Source organism: Scardinius erythrophthalmus (assembly GCF_964197995.2).
Source record: "Scardinius erythrophthalmus genome assembly, chromosome: 15".
NCBI classification, from domain to species: domain Eukaryota; kingdom Metazoa; phylum Chordata; class Actinopteri; order Cypriniformes; family Leuciscidae; genus Scardinius; species Scardinius erythrophthalmus.
Window position 1 is genome coordinate 38,477,067 of NC_138235.1, and position 21,113 is coordinate 38,498,179.

The 21,113-nt window shown below is 38.7% G+C and overlaps 2 protein-coding genes across 2 annotated transcripts in view; one reads left to right on the top strand and one right to left on the bottom strand.

The window, feature by feature from the left end:
• Positions 1 to 13,691, top strand: part of tgm1l4 (transglutaminase 1 like 4) — a 17,721-nt gene extending 4,030 nt beyond the window's left edge. Inside the window, exons 4-14 of the mRNA XM_081386814.1 lie at positions 3,346 to 3,588; positions 3,669 to 3,787; positions 4,662 to 4,769; positions 5,677 to 5,854; positions 6,161 to 6,299; positions 7,432 to 7,624; positions 7,741 to 7,894; positions 10,879 to 11,163; positions 12,335 to 12,495; positions 13,105 to 13,241; positions 13,393 to 13,691. Coding sequence (XP_081242940.1) covers positions 3,346 to 3,588; positions 3,669 to 3,787; positions 4,662 to 4,769; positions 5,677 to 5,854; positions 6,161 to 6,299; positions 7,432 to 7,624; positions 7,741 to 7,894; positions 10,879 to 11,163; positions 12,335 to 12,495; positions 13,105 to 13,241; positions 13,393 to 13,537 — 1,862 coding nt within the window. The 3' untranslated portion in view covers positions 13,538 to 13,691. The remainder of the gene's footprint in view (positions 1 to 3,345; positions 3,589 to 3,668; positions 3,788 to 4,661; positions 4,770 to 5,676; positions 5,855 to 6,160; positions 6,300 to 7,431; positions 7,625 to 7,740; positions 7,895 to 10,878; positions 11,164 to 12,334; positions 12,496 to 13,104; positions 13,242 to 13,392) is intronic.
• Positions 13,692 to 14,241: 550 nt separating this feature from the next.
• LOC308703248 (E3 ubiquitin-protein ligase TRIM39-like) overlaps positions 14,242 to 21,113 on the bottom strand; it is a gene marked incomplete at its 3' end in the record, with an annotated part of 40,638 nt that continues 33,766 nt past the window's right edge. The window contains exons 4-7 of the mRNA XM_081386568.1: positions 19,784 to 20,017; positions 19,508 to 19,655; positions 14,880 to 14,906; positions 14,242 to 14,783 (exon numbers count right to left, since the gene is read on the bottom strand). Of these exons, the coding sequence (XP_081242694.1) occupies positions 14,242 to 14,783; positions 14,880 to 14,906; positions 19,508 to 19,655; positions 19,784 to 20,017 (951 nt within the window). The remainder of the gene's footprint in view (positions 14,784 to 14,879; positions 14,907 to 19,507; positions 19,656 to 19,783; positions 20,018 to 21,113) is intronic.

Here is a 21,113-nt window from a genome sequence, read left to right on the forward strand (position 1 = left end):
TGTATCTGGATGCTAATGGATGTGAGTCATGAAGTGGTTGGTTTCGGGCCAGGACTAGTTATGATGGCATCTAATCCCTCTAATCCTGCTGCTTCTTTATTAATCAATGCTGCTCACGAAACATTTATGATTATTATTATCAATGTTGAAAACAGCTGTGATGCTGCTTCATATTTCTGTGGAAACCATGATACATTTAATTTTTCGGGATTCTTTGATGAACAGAAAGTTCTAAAAGAACAGCATTTATTTGAAATAGAATCTTTTGTAACATTATAAATGTCTTTACTGTCACTTTAATTCAATTTAATGCGTGCTTGCTGAATAACTGCATTAGTCACTGACGGATCAAAGCTTGACCTTTAAAGGGATAGTTCAGCCAAAAATGAAAATTAGCCCATGATTTACTCTCCCTGAAGTCATCATAGGTGTATATGACATTCTTCTTTCAGACGAATACAATCAGAGTTATATTAAAAATGTCCTGGCTCTTCCAAGCTTTATAATGGCAGTGAATGGCTGTATGTTTTTTGTCCATTAAAGTGCATCTATCCATCATAAAAGTGCATCTATCCATCATAAAAGTGCATCAATCCATCATAAAAGTGCATCTGTCCATCATTAAAGTTCATCTATCCATCATTTAAGTGCTCCAAACTGCTCTGGGAGGTTAATAAAACCCTTCTGAACTGAAGCAATGCATTTGTGTGAGAAAAATATCCATATTTAAAACTTTATCGACTAAAATAACTAGTTTCCAGCAGACGGCAGTATGCAAGTCGACTTGCGCCAAAAGAATAACACTTGACCTGACAAACGATGTAATGACGAACGTGGAAGCACAGAGGAAAGAGCAAAACAAAACACCAGTCACGAATTAGAAGTTTAAAATGACAATTTTTAAAGAGAAATGTGGGAGGAGCTTGAGTTTGTTTGTTTGAACCGCGAGAGGCGTCAAAACTTACGCTACTCCTACATCATACATCGTCAACTGTTACTCTTTGGCGTAAGTCAACATGTGTACGGCAGTCTGCCGGAAGCTAGTTATTTTAGTCGATAAAGTTTTAAATATGGATATTTTTCTCAAACGAAAGCATCGCTTCACTTCAGAAGGCCTTTATTAACCCCCCAGAGCAGTGTGGAGCACTTTAATGATGGATAGATGCACTTTTATGATGGACAGATGCACTTTTATGATGGACAGATGCACTTTTATGATGGATAGATGTACTTTAATGATGGATAGATGCGCTTTTATGATGGATAGATGCACTTTTATGATGGATAGATGCGCTTTTATGATGGATAGATGCGCTTTTATGATGGATAGATGCACTTTTATCATGATAGATGCACTTTTATGATGGATAGATGCACTTCAATGATGGATAGATGCGCTTTTATGATGGATAGATGCACTTTTATCATGGATAGATGCACTTTTATGATGGATAGATGCACTTCAATGATGGATAGATGCGCTTTTATGATGGATAGATGCACTTTAATGATGGATAGATGCACTTTAATGATGGATAGATGTGCTTTTATGATGGATAGATGCGCTTTTATGATGGATAGATGCACTTTTATCATGATAGATGCACTTTTATGATGGATAGATGCACTTCAATGATGGATAGATGCGCTTTTATGATGGATAGATGCACTTTTATGATGGATAGATGCACTTTTATCATGATAGATGCACTTTTATGATGGATAGATGCACTTCAATGATGGATAGATGCGCTTTTATGATGGATAGATGCACTTTTATCATGGATAGATGCACTTTTATGATGGATAGATGTACTTTTATGATGGATAGATGCACTTTAATGATGGATAGATGCGCTTTTATGATGGATAGATGCGCTTTTATGATGGATAGATGCACTTTTATCATGATAGATGCACTTTTATGATGGATAGATGCACTTCAATGATGGATAGATGCGCTTTTATGATGGATAGATGCACTTTTATCATGGATAGATGCACTTTTATGATGGATAGATGTACTTTAATGATGGATAGATGCGCTTTTATGATGGATAGATGCACTTTAATGATGGATAGATGTACTTTAATGATGGATAGATGCGCTTTTATGATGGATAGATGCACTTTAATGATGGATAGATGCGCTTTTATGATGGATAGATGCACTTTAATGATGGATAGATGCACTTTAATGATGGATAGATGCACTTTAATGATGGATAGATGTGCTTTTATGATGGATAGATGCGCTTTTATGATGGATAGATGCACTTTTATCATGATAGATGCACTTTTATGATGGATAGATGCACTTTAATGATGGATAGATGCGCTTTTATGATGGATAGATGCACTTTTATCATGATAGATGCACTTTTATGATGGATAGATGCGCTTTTATGATGGATAGATGCACTTTTATGATGGATAGATGCGCTTTTATGATGGATAGATGCACTTTTATGATGGATAGATGCACTTTAATGATGGATAGATGTACTTTAATGATGGATAGATGCGCTTTTATGATGATAGATGCACTTTTATGATGGATAGATGCACTTTAATGATGGATAGATGCGCTTTTATGATGGATAGATGCACTTTTATCATGATAGATGCACTTTTATGATGGATAGATGCACTTTAATGATGGATAGATGCACTTTTATGATGGATAGATGCGCTTTTATGATGGATAGATGCACTTTTATGATGGATAGATGCACTTATGATGGATAGATGCACTTTTATGATGATAGATGCGCTTTTATGATGGATAGATGCACTTTTATCATGATAGATGCACTTTTATGATGGATAGATGCACTTTTATCATGATAGATGCACTTTTATGATGATAGATGCACTTTTATGATGGATAGATGCACTTTTATGATGGATAGATGCGCTTTTATGATGGATAGATACACTTTTATCATGATAGATGCACTTTTATGATGGATAGATGCACTTTTATCATGATAGATGCGCTTTTATGATGGACAGATGCACTTTTATCATGATAGATGCACTTTTATGATGATAAATGCACTTTTATGATGATAGATGCATGCATATGATTAAGGACTTTTATGGACTTCAAAACGGAACAGCCATTCACTGCCATTATAAAGCTTGGAAGAGTCAGGACATTTTTTAATATAACTCTGATTGTATTCGTCTGAGAGAAGAATGTCATACACACCTAGGGTGACTTGAGAGTGAGTAAATCATGGGCTAATTTAAATTTTTGGGTGAAATATCTCTCAAGCTACGGATCAAAGCTTGATCTTTAAGACACAATGTAACTCTTCCACGTCTTGTTCTCTTCCTCAGGTTCTGTCGTCACGACTGGGATCAGCATCTCTGTTCCTCTAGTCGACGTGCTGGAAGACAACGGCTGGGAGATGAAGATCGTGGAGCAGAAGGACAACCGTGTCCGTGTGTCGGTGAACACCCTGGCGAGCGCCTCCATCGGCCGCTACATGATCACTGTCGTGTCCTTCTCTCCGAAGGGGAAACTGGTGTTCCCCTGCGCCCCGAACGACTTGTTCCTGCTCTTCAACCCCTGGTGTGAAGGTACGGGCCCAGCACACTCATTCTGGCTTCATTTACAGCACTGGAGTAACACTACTGTACCTACACCTGTCTTTCCTCAGATGATTCTGTGTATCTGAGTAACGAGGCGGAAAGAAAAGAGTATGTTCTCAACAGCATGGGCAGAATTTATTACGGAACCGAGAGGCAAATTGGAGCCAGAACATGGAATTATGCCCAGGTGTGAAACAACTCCATTATATAGAGAGACTATTATTATTATTGTTTTTATGGCTGTAATTATTATTATTATTATTATTATTATTATTACTTATATTATTGTTAATATTATAATATTTTTAATTGTTTTTATTATTTTCCTTTATTATTATTATTTACATTATTTGCATTATTTACATTATTTACATTATTATTATTATTATTATTAGTAGTAGTAGTAGTAGTAGTAGTAGTAGTAGTAAATTGTTATTATTATATATAAGTGATTTTTATTATTTCCCATTGCTATTACTTGTATTGACATTATTATTATTATTATTATTATTATTATTGTGTTTATTATTATTGACTATTAATGATATAATTATTGTATTCTTATTCTTATTATTATTTCCACATTATTATTATTATTTCCTTTTTTTGCTATTATTAGCATTATTTACGTTATTATTAATATTATTATTATTATTAGTAGTAGTATTTAAATATTATTATTACTATTTATATGATTAGCATTATTACATTATTTAAATTTTATTATTATTTTATTATTTACATTGTTATTAGTAGTATTTATATTATTATTATTATTATTATTATTACTATGATTATTATTTAAATTAGTATTTATATTATTATTCCCACTACTATTATTGACATTATTATTCAGATTGTTGTTGCTATTATTATGATCATTATTATGATTTTGTGGAGTCAAGTCACCTTTATTTACACAGCACTTTTTACAATACAGATTGTTTCAAAGCAGCTTTACAGAGATAACAGGAAAATAATCAAAGTTTGTTTCGGCTCTACAGCAGATCTAGAAGAAAATATTATTATATGATTTTGTAGTGAAATGTGTGTTTCATCAGTTTGAGCAGGATGTGCTGGAAGCGTGTCTGTTCCTGATGGGGAGGGGTCGGGTCGCTATGACCGAATGGAGAGACCCGGTGATCGTGTCCAGGATGATTTCTGCTCTGGTGAGTCTCATTCACAACACATGGACATCATGCATTCATAAACTGTCTAAACAACTGAGGAAAGTTATGTTTTAAACAAATATTACACTGATATTATAAATATATAGTACATTTAAAACTTTCGGGGTGGGTACGATTATTATTTTAATGTTTTTGAAAGAAGTATTTTATTCTGACCAAGGCTGCATTTATTTGATCAAAAATACAGTAAAAATTATGAAATATTTTTCCAATTTAAAATAACTGTTTTCTGTGTGAAAATATATAATAAAGTGTAATTTATTCCTGTGATCAAAGCTGAATTTTCAGCATCATTTCTCCAGTCTTCAGTGTCACATGATCCTTCAGAAATCCTTATAATATGATAATATGATGATTTGATGCTCAAAAAACATTTATGATTATTATCAATGTTGAAAACAGTTGTGCTGATCAAATATCTGTGGAAACAGTCATGCACTTTATTTTTCAGGATTGAATATTCATTTTCTTTGATGAATAGAATGCTCAAAAGAACAGCGTTTGTTTGAAATAGAATCTTTTGTAACATTATAAATGTCTTTACTGTCACTTTTGGTCAATTTAATGCGTCCTTGCTGAATATAAGTATAATTTTATTTTTAAAAACCCAGAATGCTGAAGAATTCTGTTGATATTTGAAATCACCAAAACAAACACGCCCCTATCATGATAGCTCCACCCCCAAATTCACAAACACTCTATCAAGCACAGGCACCTCCCCCCTCGTGAGAGGACACGCCCCCTTACTGCTGATTGGCTACAAGTTTGTTGTGGTGCTTGGTCCGATCCACTTTCAACAGAGTTTCTCAGAAACCGCTTGAAGATGCCCGATTCCACAACTAAAAAGCACCTGTTCTCTGTGCTCACCTCCTCTTCTCTGTGACAGGTGAACTCTAATGACGACCAAGGAGTGCTGGTGGGTAATTGGTCGGACAGCTATGCAGGCGGGACGGCTCCCACCGCCTGGAGCGGGAGCGGCGACATTCTCAAACAGTATTACAAGAGTGGAGGAAAACCCGTGAAGTTCGCCCAGTGCTGGGTCTACGCTGGAGTCATGAACTCTGGTACGTTGTGTTTCTGTGGCATAATTCATATACATTTGATAATATGCAATGAATTAATGCATAAAAACATCTTCTAAAAGACTGAATGTAATTGTTAAGTAGTCTGCCAAAACCTACGCTGTATGTGTATGCAAATCAGACGAGAATGATTGGCCAGCGCGTGATTGTTGTGATAACCGTCAGTCCTCAAGGGGGCGCTATAAATATAACTAACCTGGGAAAGTTTAAGAGAACTTCACCATTGTGTCGGCAGCTTGTTCTCCGTTCTGTGTTTGTAATGCGCTTCTCTTCCTGTTTCTCTCTCAGTGTTGAGATGTCTCGGTATCCCGACTCGTTGTGTGAGCAACTTCAGCTCCGCCCACGACACCGATCTCTCCTTGACCACTGACATTTACATTGATGAAAAGATGGAATTAATTAAAGACAAGACCAACGATTCTGTCTGGTATGATGAAAACAACCATCCATCAATCAATATCACATGTTCCTTTCATCATTGGCATTAATGTCATCAGTGTTATTTTATAATTACTGTATGTGTCATTTAAAAAAAAAAAAAAACTTTTTAGGCTATGTTTTTTAGATTTTCTTAAATAGAAGTCAAGTCATCTTCATTTATATAGCGCTTTTAACAATGTAGATTGTTTCAAAGCAGCTTTACAGAGATAAGTGATCATTACTGACACTATCCATGAATATCAGACATTTTTGCGTCCCATGACTTTTATTTTAAGCATTAGAAGCAAAAATATATATTTTTTATTAATATTTTGAGAAGTAATAGATATTTTACATGAACAATTATCTATTAAAACCTATTTCTAATATATAAACTATAGAATGAAAAATGGCTTGTTTACGTGAGTTTCTTCTTAAAATTAAATTTAGTTTTGATTTAAATTAAATAAAAAATTAATTTAATATATATTGTATTTATATTGTTGTTTATTTAGTGTTTATCAATATAAAATCAGGGGTTTTGAACTGTATTTAGAGCTGTCCCAAAGAAATAACATTTTTATTTTATTTTAAAAGTAATAGATATATAATATGAACAAGTATCTAATATAAAACTTAGATTTAATGTTGAACCCTTTAGAATTAAAAATAGCTAGTTGTGATTTATGGGAAATTAAACTTTACCTGTTTTTTTTTTTTATTAATTTAGTTTCCATTTAATTTTAATTTAAATATATTTTTTGCATTTACTGTATGTAGTTGTTTATTTAGTTTATAAATATAAATTTAGGATTTTATAATACATTTAGGGATGTCCGAAGTTTTCAAAATGGTTAAATAAGATTCAAACGTCATATTAAACACAGAAAATAAAACCGCTCATAAAATATTTAGTTTGACCTCCCGCAGCTGATGATCAATAGTATTCGAAGGTTAAGGCGACACTGACGAAGGCAAAGAGCCGAAACTTTTACTTTTACTTTTTTGCATTTTAAGCTGATATGACCACATGTGATGCATAAGAATGACTTAATTTTTACTTTTTAGATTCAGGCCCTATTTTATTCGACTATATTTGTGTGAATTGCCGACTGCCAATAAGCTCTGTTCCTGTGTAGGAACTTCCACGTGTGGAACGAGTCGTGGATGGCCCGCCCGGACCTGCCGGTGGGTTACGGTGGCTGGCAGGTGGTGGACGCGACCCCTCAGGAGCCCAGCCAGGGTTCGTACCGCTGCGGCCCCACGCCCGTCTCCGCCGTCCGCAACGGACAAGTCGACCTGAAATTCGACACGCCGTTCGTCTTTGCCGAGGTGAAGCCTTTGCCTTGTTTACCTTCATTTGCTGATCTGATGATTCATTTTGAGCGTTGTATTAAATTTTATCTCTGAGTCAAAACATCCACTGAACTCGTTTCACTGTGTCTCAGGTGAACAGTGATAGGATCTACTGGCAGAAGAAACCCAATGGAAGTTTCAGTCAGGTCAGCGTGGAGAAGAACACCATCGGCCAGCGCATCAGTACCAAAGCTGTGGGATCAGAGGAACGCATAGACATCACACACCTCTACAAATACCCAGAGGGTAACACAACTAATGCATCTGTGTCCAAAACCTCAGTCTACCTTCCTGTAAAGCATTTTAAGGAATCATAGACACGTTTCCTTATTATCATGCATCTTTAATAGCAGTAAACTCTAAAATAATAACCCATTCCCATGCATATTTATATTCATTCACATGCATAACTATGCATATTTAATTATTGTAATAATAATAATCTTAATTTGTATACAATAGCAGCTTTTATTCAAGAAATGCAGCTGAAAGTGCTTTACAATACAAAATACATTTTGACAAGCACAGATTACTTGACATAAAAACAGATTAAATACCATCCAAAATACCTGGACTGAAGATGAGACTCACTTTATAATAACAATAAAAAAGATAAAAATTAAAATGAGAATGCATAACAAAAGATTTAAATTAAATATAAGTAATAATACAATTAAAATAAACAAAAAATATTTTCTTTCTCAGCATTTTTTTCTCGTTTTCTATTACAGATCTAAAAATCCTTGAATCAAGATATGTTTACTTGAGAAGGAAAACTACTAGTTATAATTCTTGATTTCTTGATTTTGTGTTTAAAACAAGAAAAAAGTCTGTCAGTGGGGTCAGAAAAATACTTAATTATAAGTGAAAACTAGATTATTTTTCTGACCCCTCGGGCAGATCTTGTTTCAAGCATGAACTCAGATTCGATACTCGCACCTGTATGGAGCTGAAGCTGGCCATAGGGTCTGTGCGGAGGACCTGTCTGGTTCTTGTGGTCTCTGCTGATGATCTGTGCCGATGGCTGTCTTGTCGACAAGGCCTTCACAGGGGATACTATAGTATCCGTAGACACGGTGTCTGCTGACATTCAGGACTGCGATCCGACTGACTACAGTAACCTCAGGATAAGGATGAGACAGACAGACTAATATTAGAATAGATGTCATTCTTCTTGTGATGTAACTAATACATTGGGTGTTATAGGAAGTGTTCCCGGTTTCGGTTGCCCTAATTGTTTGCAGCCTAACCATCATTAAACTGATTTGATTAATAGAAATTGATGTTATGTGAATGCCAGGTTAAAGAGATCGCAATAGATGCAAAGGACTATAATACGTTAAGAGCTCGCTCAAGTACTGCGGAGCTAAACCATTTAGTGCTTTGTAAGTGATCAGCAAGATTTTAAAATGAATACAATGTTTAATAGGGAGCCAGTGCAGTTTTGACAGAACCGGGCTAATATGGTCATACTTCCTGGTTCTGGTAAGAACTCGAGCTGCTGCGTTTTGAACCAGCTGTAGTTTGTTTATTAAGCGTGCAGGGCAACCACCCAGTAGAGCATTACAATAATCTAGCCTTGATGTCATGAACACATGAACTAACTTTTCTGCATTTGTCATTGAAAGCATATGTCGTAGTTTAGATATATTTTTAAGATGGAAGAATGTGTTTTTACAGATGTCAGAAATGTGGCTTTCAAATGAAAGATTGGTATCAAAGAGCACACCCAGGTTCCTAACCGACGACGAAGACTTCCATCAAGTGTTAGACAGTATTCTGGGTTAATACATGCAGAGGTTTTTTTGTCCAATAATTAGAATCTCTGTTTTTTTCAGAATTAAGTAGTAGGAAATTACTAGTCATCCAATTTTTATGCATTCCGTTAATTTTGTGAATTAGTAAGTTTCGTCAGGGCATGAAGAAATATAGAGCTGAGAATCATCAGCATAACAGTGAAAACTAACACCTAATGATATCTCCCAAGGGTAGCATGTAGTGAGTGAGTGAGTGAGTGAGTGAGTGAGTGAGTGAGTGAGTGAGTGAGTGAGTGTGTGTGTGTGTGGGTAGCATGTACAGAGTGAACAGCAGCGGTCCTAGTACTGAGCCTTGTGGTACACCATACTGAACTTTTGATCAATATTGACATCTCTTCGTTTACTACTCCAAACTGATAACGGTCAGATAAGTATGATTTGAACCAAACCAATGCAACTCCACTAATGCCAACATAATTTTCAAGTCTATTCACAAGAATGTTGTGGTCGATAGTATTAAATGCAGCACTAAGATGCAGTAACACTAATAGAGAGAGACAACCACGATCAGATAAGAGCAAATCATTTGTATCTCTGAGAGCTGTCTCAGTACTATGATATGGTCTAAATCCTGACTTTCAGATACCATTTCTTTCTAAAAAGGAACATAGTTGTGAGGATACCGCCTTTTCTAGTATCTTTGATAGAAAAGGTAGATTCGAGATCGGCCTTTAATTAACTAATTCTTTAGGATCAAGTTGCGTTTTTTAAATGAGAGGTTTAATAGCAGTCAGCCAGCTTAAAAGCTTTTGCCACATATCCTAATGACAATGAATAATTAATAATATTAAGAAGAGGATCTATAACTTCGGGAAGCTTCTCTTTCAGTAGCTTAGTGGGTATAGGGTCTAACATACATGTTGTCGATTCTGATGATTTAGTTTAGCCAATTCTTCAATCTCCTATAGTAAAGAATGAATTAAATTGTTCATCAGGGGGTCTGTAACATAACGTCTGATGTGATACTGTAGTAGAGGGTTGCATGGTTGTAATTTCCTCACCTAGCAAGTGAAGAAATTCATAAAGCCATTACTGCTGTGCTGTTTGGGAAAGTCTGAAGTTGAGGCTTTATTTCTTGTTAATTTAGCCACTGAATCAAATAAATACCTATGGTTCTGTTCGTTCTCTTTTAAGAGAGTCGAAAAGTAAGAAGATCTAGTTTTTAAGGCCTTTCTCTATGCAATAACACGTTCCTTCCACGAAATGCGAGAAACCTCTAGTTCTGTTTTCTTCCAGCTGCGCTCCATTTCTTCCGGCTGCTTTCTTGAGGGCGCGAGTGTGTCCGTTATACCACGACGTTATACAATTTTCCTTAATCTTCTAGCATTTGGAACCGAGCTAATACTCCAACTCTTAAATAAAATGCAGCAACTCACACTCCTCATTCTCTCCCTTTATCTTCCTGCCTCTCAGGTTCAGAGGAGGAACGCATTGCTGTGGAAAGGGCCTGTCGCTTCGGCTCCAAGCCGACTCTGTACCCATTACCCACCGACAACGACGTGAGCATTGAGATCGTCATGGTCGGGGAAGGACCTCGTATCGGTGGAGACGCCAAACTCTCCATCGTCCTGAAGAACAAGGGCTCAAAGCAGCGCACGGCCAGTCTGCTGTATGAGGTGCTGGTCATGTACTACACTGGAGTGCTGAAAGCCACCGTGAAGAAGGACCAGATTAATGTTGACCTCAAACCGCTAGAGAGTGAGTGGAGTTTGACTTTTAAACTCCTTAAATTTAAGGGAAATTAATGCAACATTTAGCTAATCAAGATCCATAAATCTTAGGCCAATCGAAGTGATCAAGATGCTGTTCACGCACAGAAATATCTGTTTAAAATTCCATTTGAAAGTAAGCATTATATGGTCTGAACTGAACCCCACTGAACCTTTTTGGGATGAATTTGAACACTGACTGCTGTTGGGAATTTTATTCCTTCATCGAAGCAAGACCAGGAGACTTGAGATGGATCTTATAAGCAGAAGAGATTTATTCTTCCGAGTCTGTAGTTCATCAAGTCTGATCATAATACAGTATTCATTGTAATTATACTTTTCAAAGAGGGGAGGGATTACATAGAGGTGGAGACTCTGAACAAAGCATGCAAATGAAGTATACAGGTTAAGGAACCCGCCCCAGACTCCAGCGTGTTACCAGTCTCAATCCAATCAGCATAACCATTCAAACGCATATGTGCTAATCCCATCAGCCTAACGATTCAACGTCTGGGCTGTGACTCTGGCTCCAAGAGCAATTAAAGACAATAAAGAGAAAACAGGAATTGCAACTTTGCTGAGCAGAGCAGAATCATTCATGTGATATCATCATCTTAACCTTAAAAGCTAAATACAAGATTCTTAAAGCATATCTGACTTAAATTCTTAAATTTGTAATCCTTCACTGCAAATCAGACCTCATCATAAAGTGTTTTTTAACAAATGCAACTATTAACTCGGACATTCTGAGCCACAATTATGAGAAATTTTAGAGGGGGGAAAAAAACCTAAAAACTGCTAAGTACAACATAAATTGTGCATTCATTTTTGAGAGCGAAAAAATATAATGGCCCAAAATGCATTGTTTGCCTTATAAATGTTCAGTCCATTAATTACTGGAATATGAGCACAAAAACATTGGATGAAAGCTCTTCAGTTGAACACGCATATTAACATTTTCACAACATTTTCTGCCTTTAAAAATCCCAGTTTGTTCCTGACTTTTCATGTAGGATGAAATCCATGGAATTTCAGGAATCATATATATATATATATATATATATATATATGAGGCATTTTATAAATATTTTAATTACTCTTCATAACAATGAGTTGTTTTATTGTTGTCATTAATGCCATGTTCCCTTGTCTCCCCTCAGCCAAGACTATTCCCTGGACTCTGCTGTATAAGGAGTACATGAATCATCTGGTGGATCAGGGCGCTCTGATGCTCACGGTCACCGGACGGGTCAATCAGACCAAACAGATTCTGGCCACACAGTTCAACTTCAGACTGCGCACACCAGACCTCATTATCACTGTAAGCCAATGAGACTCTAGTCTTTATTTGTCACGTGTAACAACCACAACATGTTTTTCTGTTTCATGATGTTACATTTTGGTTGCAGTTAGATTATGTTACTGTAAAGTATCATAATAGTAGTGCACTATATTCTGACTTGCACACTATATTTCACGTCTGAAGTCATATAATGCTCAAGTGAGGAACATACTCAATATTTATTCTCTCTATCTTAGATCTCAAATCTCATTTTCTATTTTGCATATTCAAACTGCCACGTGTGTGTTCAGTTATGTCACATGTGAGAATCCATTTCGTTTAGTGTAGATGCTCAAGATGGTGCAGCACATTTAAAGGCACTATATTTGAATTGTACACAAGTGCGAATGAGATTTGAGAGTTACGGAGGCAAGAAAGCAAACTTTGTATAGTGATGCTCAGTTAAAAACAGACTAAAAAGTTGTTTTAGAACAAAAATGATTTCCATGTTTTGTGTCCCTAATTTCTGTCTATTTATGTGTTCAAAGTGTTTCAGCTTTGCTTTTACTTAAATACAAACACTACAGACGAATTCAGTTCATCACAAAAATAATCTCTCCATCTGTTGATTGTGTTTGTATGTTTCAGCCTCTAGAGGGCGCTGTGGTGGGTAAAGAGTTGACGGTCAAGATCACGTTCCAGAACCCGCTGTCACAAGTGTTGAGGAACGTTTTGTTCCGTATAGAGGGATTGGGAATGCAGAGTGTCAGAAAGATCCCGTATGGGTAAGACTTTCCGTGTTTAACAGCAGTTTAATTTCAGCTGTGATGTGTTCATGCACTGTAGATTTGCTTAAAAACATAATTGTACTGCATTAAATATGATATTTAAAGAATGAAGCTTCCAGAGAGTTGATATTGTCTTTGTGTCTGTCAGTGATGTGGAGAAGCTTGCGACGGTTACACTGATGGAGAAGTTTGTTCCCACCGTCTCCGGCTCTCAGAAGCTCCTGGCATCGATGGACTGCCGTCTGCTCACTCAGGTGCACGGATTTGCTGATATCGTGGTCAAAGCAAAGTGAAAAACACTGTCATTGTGAACTAAAGCCTTCTAATGCTCTCGCTTCTCTTGAAGAATATGTACTAGATTTAAGGATCATCTGCATTGAATAATAATTCAGTATTTTCATTCACAATTAATGTAATTCAGCAATAAAGATCCTCCATGTTTAAATTATATCCTGTCTGTCTGTTGTAATGTTTATGTGAGCAGATATTCATTGTTCTCCAATGTGTATTTGCATAATAATTAGAAAGTTTTTTAGTTTACAAGACATATCAGTTATAGAATTGAACACTTTCAGATGATGCCGTCATTACAATATAAACCAAAGCTGGAGAGGAGAGAGAGAAAATGGTTTCAGAGATTTCCTTACAAAATAACATGGAGAAACACTCTGGAAATTTAGCATATTATGTAGAAATTCAACATATATATGTAATCATAAAAATTGTTATAGTAGATAAAAAAGCAAAGTAATAATGACTGAGAAAAGCAAGGAAGTCATTGTCTTGACTAGAAATATAGACTCATAACAAATCAGCCATTCAAATGTGCATATAACTATAATAGTTTATTATAGTTCTTGTTTTAGTTTGCTCTTGTACACATTTTGTCAATAACATTTACATTTTCTTTATAATTGTAAGTAAAATATACTTTTATTTTTTAAGCAGCACATCCATAGTTAATCTTTTCAGATTGCATGTTTTTTTTTTTTTCATTTTATCTGACAGGAGTGATGATCAGTGGGTTTGAGTTTTTACCTTCATCATTATCGCCTGGGCTAAAAAATGGATAGAGTTTGTCAGTGAAAGTCTGACCAGTGAAAGAGTAGATATGAGATCTGGACTCCACATCATAAAAAGAGACCAGACCCTCCTCATAATCCACAAACACACCAACCTTCTCAGGTTTCACTCTGTGAGGGAACAAAACCACTGAATTATCACAAACTACATTTTGATCCTCAATAATCTGCATCATAACCCAGTATCCATCCTCAGGACTCGGGAAACTGTCAGTCTCCTCCTTCCTGTCAATGGATTCTCTGATCACTCCTAAAGCCCACTGAGTCTTTCCCTTCACCTGCACCTCATAGTAAAATCTCCCTGAACTGAATCCCTGCTTTGCCAGAACACAACTGTCTTCAAATCTCTTTGGGTTTTCTGGGACGTCCTGCTCAATGTCTCCATAACTGACTTGTTTTCCATCATCAGACAGGATGAGATATGGATCTGCTGTTTCAGGATCCAGAGTCACATCCACTGAGAGAGATCAGACATTTCAGATGTACAGTATATAATATAGATTAACACAGAATTGTGAGTGTATTGAAAAAAATGGTGTCAATCACACTGTACCTGCAAACTTCTGCACAAACTTCAACCCTGTGGACACAGATGACAATATAATGATGAATTATTGATAGCAATAGTTTCAGGTTAACAGTGAGTTTCTCTCTACTGGCAGCATCAGTGGCATGTAAATGTTGCTCGCCCCTTCTTTTGTAAAACGAAATGCAGAATGTGTTAACAGTAAATATACTTACAATGGAGGTTAATGGGAAAAACATAATGAGGATTCAAGTGAAGAAATTTGAAGCTTGTATTTTTTATCAAAGCTCTATTATTAACAATTCAGTAAAATGTGTCATTATAGTTTGTAAACAGATAGTTACACATTCTGTTCTAGTATTTCAAGCAAAACTGCTTTAAATGGTCATGAGTTAAAGTTTATATATGACAGGGTTAGTTGTTTAATGATTATATTTTTGAAACAGTGAGATCCTTTACAAACTGAGACTACATATAGTTTCTGGTGATCACCAGCATGACATAGATTTAACCCAGAATATTCCTTGAAAATAATATTTTCTTAGTTACTGACAAAAAAAAAAAAAAAAAAAATCTATACACTGTTGTGGCGAACAACAGTGTATAGATTTTTTTTTTTTTTTGTCAGTAACTAAGAAAATATTGTTCAGCGAGGTCTGCAGCGGGAGAGAGAGTCGGGAGAGTAGTGGTAACCTGGTCAATTGCAAAATGACAAACACCTGTGTCTCGTTGCCGTAATTGACATGGAGAGACCGGAGCCACTGGGAAACGGGAAGTAAATGAGGCCTAGTCCACACGGACACGGGTATTTTTATAACCAGAGTTTTTCCTCCTGCGTTTAAAAAAAAAAGCGTCCACACATGCTCGGTTTAAAAGAAATCTCCGCCTACATGAAAACGCAAAAACACGCTATCAAGCGCTGTCAAAAGCATTCCACACCAGCAGGCGGCGATATAACCCTAATCGTAAAGCCACGTTGGCCAATCAGAAGCCTGAATCAGAAGCAAAAACCCTGGTTTTACTGTCTACACGACAACACTGCAACCGGCGTTTCTGAAAATCCTAACCCTGGCAGGGGTTTTCAAAAATGTTTGGTTTCAGTGACCTGATACTGCGTTTCCGTGTGGACGAACGGCCGAACCGCGTAAAAAAAGTCACGGTTATAAAAATACCCGTGTCCGTGTGGAAAAGGCCTGAGAGAGACTGGACTGAGGAGGACCAGATGGTGGCGGGCCCTGGGGTTGGTGAATCCTTGCCATCTCCCCCTCTCTCTCTCTCTCTCTCTCTCTCTCACACACACACACACACACACACACACACACACACACACACACACCTCCCCTATGATTTCTCACTCTCTCCCTTCCTCTAGACTTGTCTCGTTCCCTAGGTCCCGTTTGAATGTCCCTCCTCGAACCCCATCCTAAAGGGTTGGGTGGTCAGGCTCATGAACCTCCAGCTGGCCAGAATATACCACCCAGGGGGGCGGGGTGGCCAATGCTGGCAAAGCGTCAGCTTCCATACCTCCTCTCTCTCCACATTCATTCCTTGACCCACTTTCTGCCACTACGGCGGCAGGGAGGTCTAGCCCGTCCTGTTGGTGTTAAGGGGACCCAGGACATTGTATTGACAGGTGTCCAGTAATGGAGGTGGGGACCCTGATTCGAGTCCTGGACGCACTGCAGGCTGCCCAGATCAAGCTGGGTTGTTACAAATACCCTTAAGTATTAAGAGGGGTACTTATCAGTCTATGGTGAAATCAGGATGTAACCTAACCTCGATCCATTAAAGCCTGATTCAACCCGAGGCATTGGATAAGAGCTGCATGGTTCAGGTGTGGTGTGTGCACAGGGATGTGGTGAAATATCCAATAAAGTCTGCTGTTGTTCAATTTCAGGGACAAAAGAATACTGTAGAGGTCGCAGTTAACCCGCGCCTCAGACATTCGCTGATTTTTGGAACGAATTGGCCAGCTTTTAGTCATTTATTGGGGTATTTGTGTGCAGATGAGAACAGAGAGTGGGAAAGGAGGGCGGTTCCTCAGTTGGGAGAAGCTGCGGGACAGACGGGACCTGAATCAGGGGAACAGAGCACTATTGAGAGGCTAATCCTCATAGAGTGCGATGATTTTCCCCTGGATCAGTCTCAGGATGAGACATTAAAAATGTTTTTGAACAGGTCTGTTCTATCGATGGTCAGCTTCTCCAACCAGCTCGGCCGCTCTCCTATCCATATTTCGCTATTTTAAAAGATAGGTTGTATCGAGTGACCCAAGAGGCTCAAACAAAGCAAGACACAACCCAATTTTTAGTATCCGAATACCGTTGAGAAATGCTTTTCCAGGCGGCTTACTGTAATCCTATGGCAGGACATTTAGGGCAGTCAACGACACTAAATCATCTCACAACCCAATTTTTCACGAGAAAGTGCGCAAGTGGTGCCTAAAAGCGCCGTTGCGCCCTCTTCCTCTAATGCAGGTCCCCTTCAAGAGAATTGGTATGGACAACACAATAACACAACACACAGAGACAGTTGCACTCCGCAGCATTTCTGCAAAAAGCGCAGTGGACGCACTGTTTTGTTTAATCTCCCGAGTGGGAATCCCAAAAGAGATTCTCACTGATTAGGGCACGGCATTCATGTCACGGACATTACACAAACTATACGTGTTTAGTTGGGCATTACATCAATTCGCACCAGCATTTTTCCGGTCACAAACAGACGGTCTGGAGGAACGATTTAACTGCACATTGAAAACCATGATTCAAAAGTGTGTTCATGAAGACGCCAACAATTGTTGTTCACTCTTGTTCACTGTGCGCAAGATCCTGCAAGCCTGCTGGACGTCCTGAAAGAAACTTGGAAGGATGAACCTTCTGATAGCAGAAACGAAATTCAGTAAATGCTGGACCTGAGATTAAAACACCACACTTTGGGGCAGCTCTCTATGGAGAATTTGTTACAGGCCCAGGACAAACAGTGTCAGCTGGGAACCAGACTGCGTGAATTTTCACCGGGAGATAAAGTACTTGTATTGCTCCTTACATCTAGTTCCAAATTACTCGTCAAGTGTCAAGGACCCTTTGAGGTCACACGGTGAGGAACACCCTAACCCCAATCTCAATTATGAGGTTAGTTGAACAGACAGGAGCAGGGCACGTCAAATATATCATCTCAGCCTCCTTAAAAAATGGAGTGAGGCGGAGTCAGTGATGCCAGCGATGGAGGGGAGGAAGATCTCAAGCCAGAAGTGAGCACCAAAATCCAATCTCTTGCTCTTTCCCCAGGAGGAGATCACCTCTTGCCCTTGCAGCTCACTGATGTAGCCAGGTTGCAAGTAGAATTTGCAGACGTGTTCTCGCCCCTGCCTGGTCAAATGAACCTGATTCAGCACCATATTGAGATCGAGCCAGGCGTGGTGGTACGCAGCCGGCCATATCGTCTAACACAACAAAAGGTGGTTCAGACTGAATTAGAGGCGATTCTAGACATGGGAGTAATAGAATAATCCTACAGTAATTGGTCATATGGAGCATCTGCGTGCTGTCCTGAGAGCGCTAAGGGTGGCCGGCCTGATGGTCCACCAGAAGAAGTGTATGGTTAGCTGTGTGGAGGTCAGGTATCTGGGCTCCCACTTGGGTCATGGACAGGTGTGTCCCCAAATTAGTAAGATTGCAGCAGTTGCAACCTGCCCAAGACCCAAGACCAAACAGGAGGTAAGGCAGTTCCTGGGGCTGATGGGATATTACAGAAGGTTTGTGCCTAATTATTCAGACCTCACCAGCTGTAGACTGACTCGACTAAAAGGAAGCACCAGATCCACTCCAGTGGACGGATCAGTGTCAGTAGGCTTTCAACCAAGTAAAGGCTGCTCTGTGTGGCAGGCCGTATTACATTCTCCTGATTTTTCTCTCCCTTTTTTGTTGCAGACTGACTCATCGGACAGAGGGCTTAGAGCGGTCCTGTCGCAGAAGATAGAGGGAGAGGCCGGTGCTGTACATCAGTAACAAGCTCTCAAAGAGAGAGAGATGAAGTACAGCTCCATTGAAAAAGAGTGTTTAGCAATTAGATGGCCCTCCGCTATTATCTCCTGGGATGGAATTCTCCCTCTGTTTGGACCATCGCCCTTGCAGTGGCTCCACCGCATGAAGGATACCAACGCATGGATCACCCGTTGGTGTCTGGCATTACAGCCCTTTAAATTTAGGGTGGTCCACAGGCCGGGGGTACAGATTCCTATCCAGGAATGTGGGGCCTGAGTCGGGCAGTGGGGGTATGTGGCGAGGGGCGCGTGGTTCAGTGAGGTCTGCAGCGGGAGAGAGAATTGGGTGATGAGCAGTGAGTAAGTAGGTCAAGTGCAAAATGACAAACACCTGTGTCTTGTTGCAGTAATTGACGCGGAGAGACCGGATAAGAGCCAAAGGGAAACGGGAAGTAATGAGAGAACCTGGACTGAGGACTCGTGCTGTTTGAACTTGTGATACTGCTTGAGAAACTGCTGTCACTTTGTTCACAAGTTTGTTGAGAGCGCAGAGAGCACAAGTTTTGTTATTGTTTCAGTTGTGGAAATAATAAAAAGCACGAGCCTCAGTAAGCCGGCCCAGCCTTCTTCCTCACTCTGAACTTTATCGTGACTGTATTTAAAATTATCATACCAGTTTGATTGAGTTTTTCATTCAGTGTCTCTTGAGTTTTCTTCAGATGAGTCAGGGCTCTATACAGAGAGTTCACATTCACATCAGAGTCAATCCTGATCTCAGTCCAGTTCTTGGTGTGTGGACGATTGTCCAGGGATGAGCTCATCTACAGCAGGAGAGACAATTATTTTATTATTGTTATTTTTTCAAATTTGACATTATTACTGTTTCGTTCTGTTTAATTTAGAAAGACCGGTCCTGTAATATTGTACATAATGACAGATGTTGACAGACCTGTATGAGATCTAGATGATCGTCAGTGTGTGAGAGCTGCTCCAGCTCAGTGTTTCTCCTCTTCAGCTCAGTGATTTCCTGATGCAGCTCTTTAATGAGATCTTCAGCCTGTTTCTCTGCTGCTTTCTGCTGTTCCTCCATCATCTTTAGCTGATCAGACTGACATCTCTCAGTGGAGCGGATCAGATCAGTGAAGAGCTCCACACTGGCGGATCTCTCTATATCTGTGTTTTTCTATAAAATAAATGAGCAGATTAATTTACCTTACAAAAAATAAGTAAACTTCAAGTTAATTTTATTAAGTATACTTAAGTAAAGTTAAAGTATATTTCAAGTATAATTTATGTATCTATGTACTAAAAGTATACTTGTAAGTGTACTGTTTCAAAACTACTTGGAACTAAATTGACCCACTCTTTAGTGTATAAAAGTATACTTTTTAAGTATACTTTAAGTGTAACAGTAGTAAACTTTGAGCACAAATCGAGTGCAGCGTTAGTTCAGACAGGACACGTAGGCATAGGTCGCGGTCAGCTGTCAAATCACTCCAACCACTACCATTCTCTTATTAGACCGGGAGGATATATACGTGGCATCACTGCTCGGTAAGCTTGCTCAAACTGCTCGCAACCCTCCCGCCCTCACCACTATAAGTATCAAGCATATTTCTGTGCACCTTCTGGCTGTCGTCTTCTTTGTTTCAGATTATCAAGGTTTCCAAGTCCTAGCTGTCACGGACATCATCGCCAAGAGACACTCATCCTCATAGCCAAGCTACAGTATAGACGTCCAGGGATTTACTGCTATGTCTGTTAAAACTGTTTTACTTTAAAGACATTACTAAACTGTCTTAATAATCTGTATATCACAAGCGGATGTTTCCATGGGGGGGGGGGGGGGTGTTAATGCTAAAGCTCTGTATGTCATTAATTATGGAGCAAGAACCCCATAAGGAACCATACCGTTTAATAAACCCAAGTAACTTGCCAAAGTGGTAACTTGCCAAAGAAAGCCCCCTACCGTATAACAGTGAAAACGTTCCGGGTTACTTGACTGTAACCCTGTTCCCTGAAAAAGCGGAACGAGATGCTGCGCTGCTTAGCGCATTGGGAACGTCTTTAAACGTGACCAGCTGTGAATATAGTGTGTAAATACGTCAATAGAATTGACCCGGAGGTAATATAGCCTCGGTCGGTGACGTCATCGGCGCGCACCCACGACACAAGGCTTTAAATAGATGAGCCACAGGTGCATCGTCAGATATTTTGTTTGAAGAGCAGTCCTGGGACATCATCAGCACGCGCAGCATCTCGTTCCGCTTTTTCAGGGA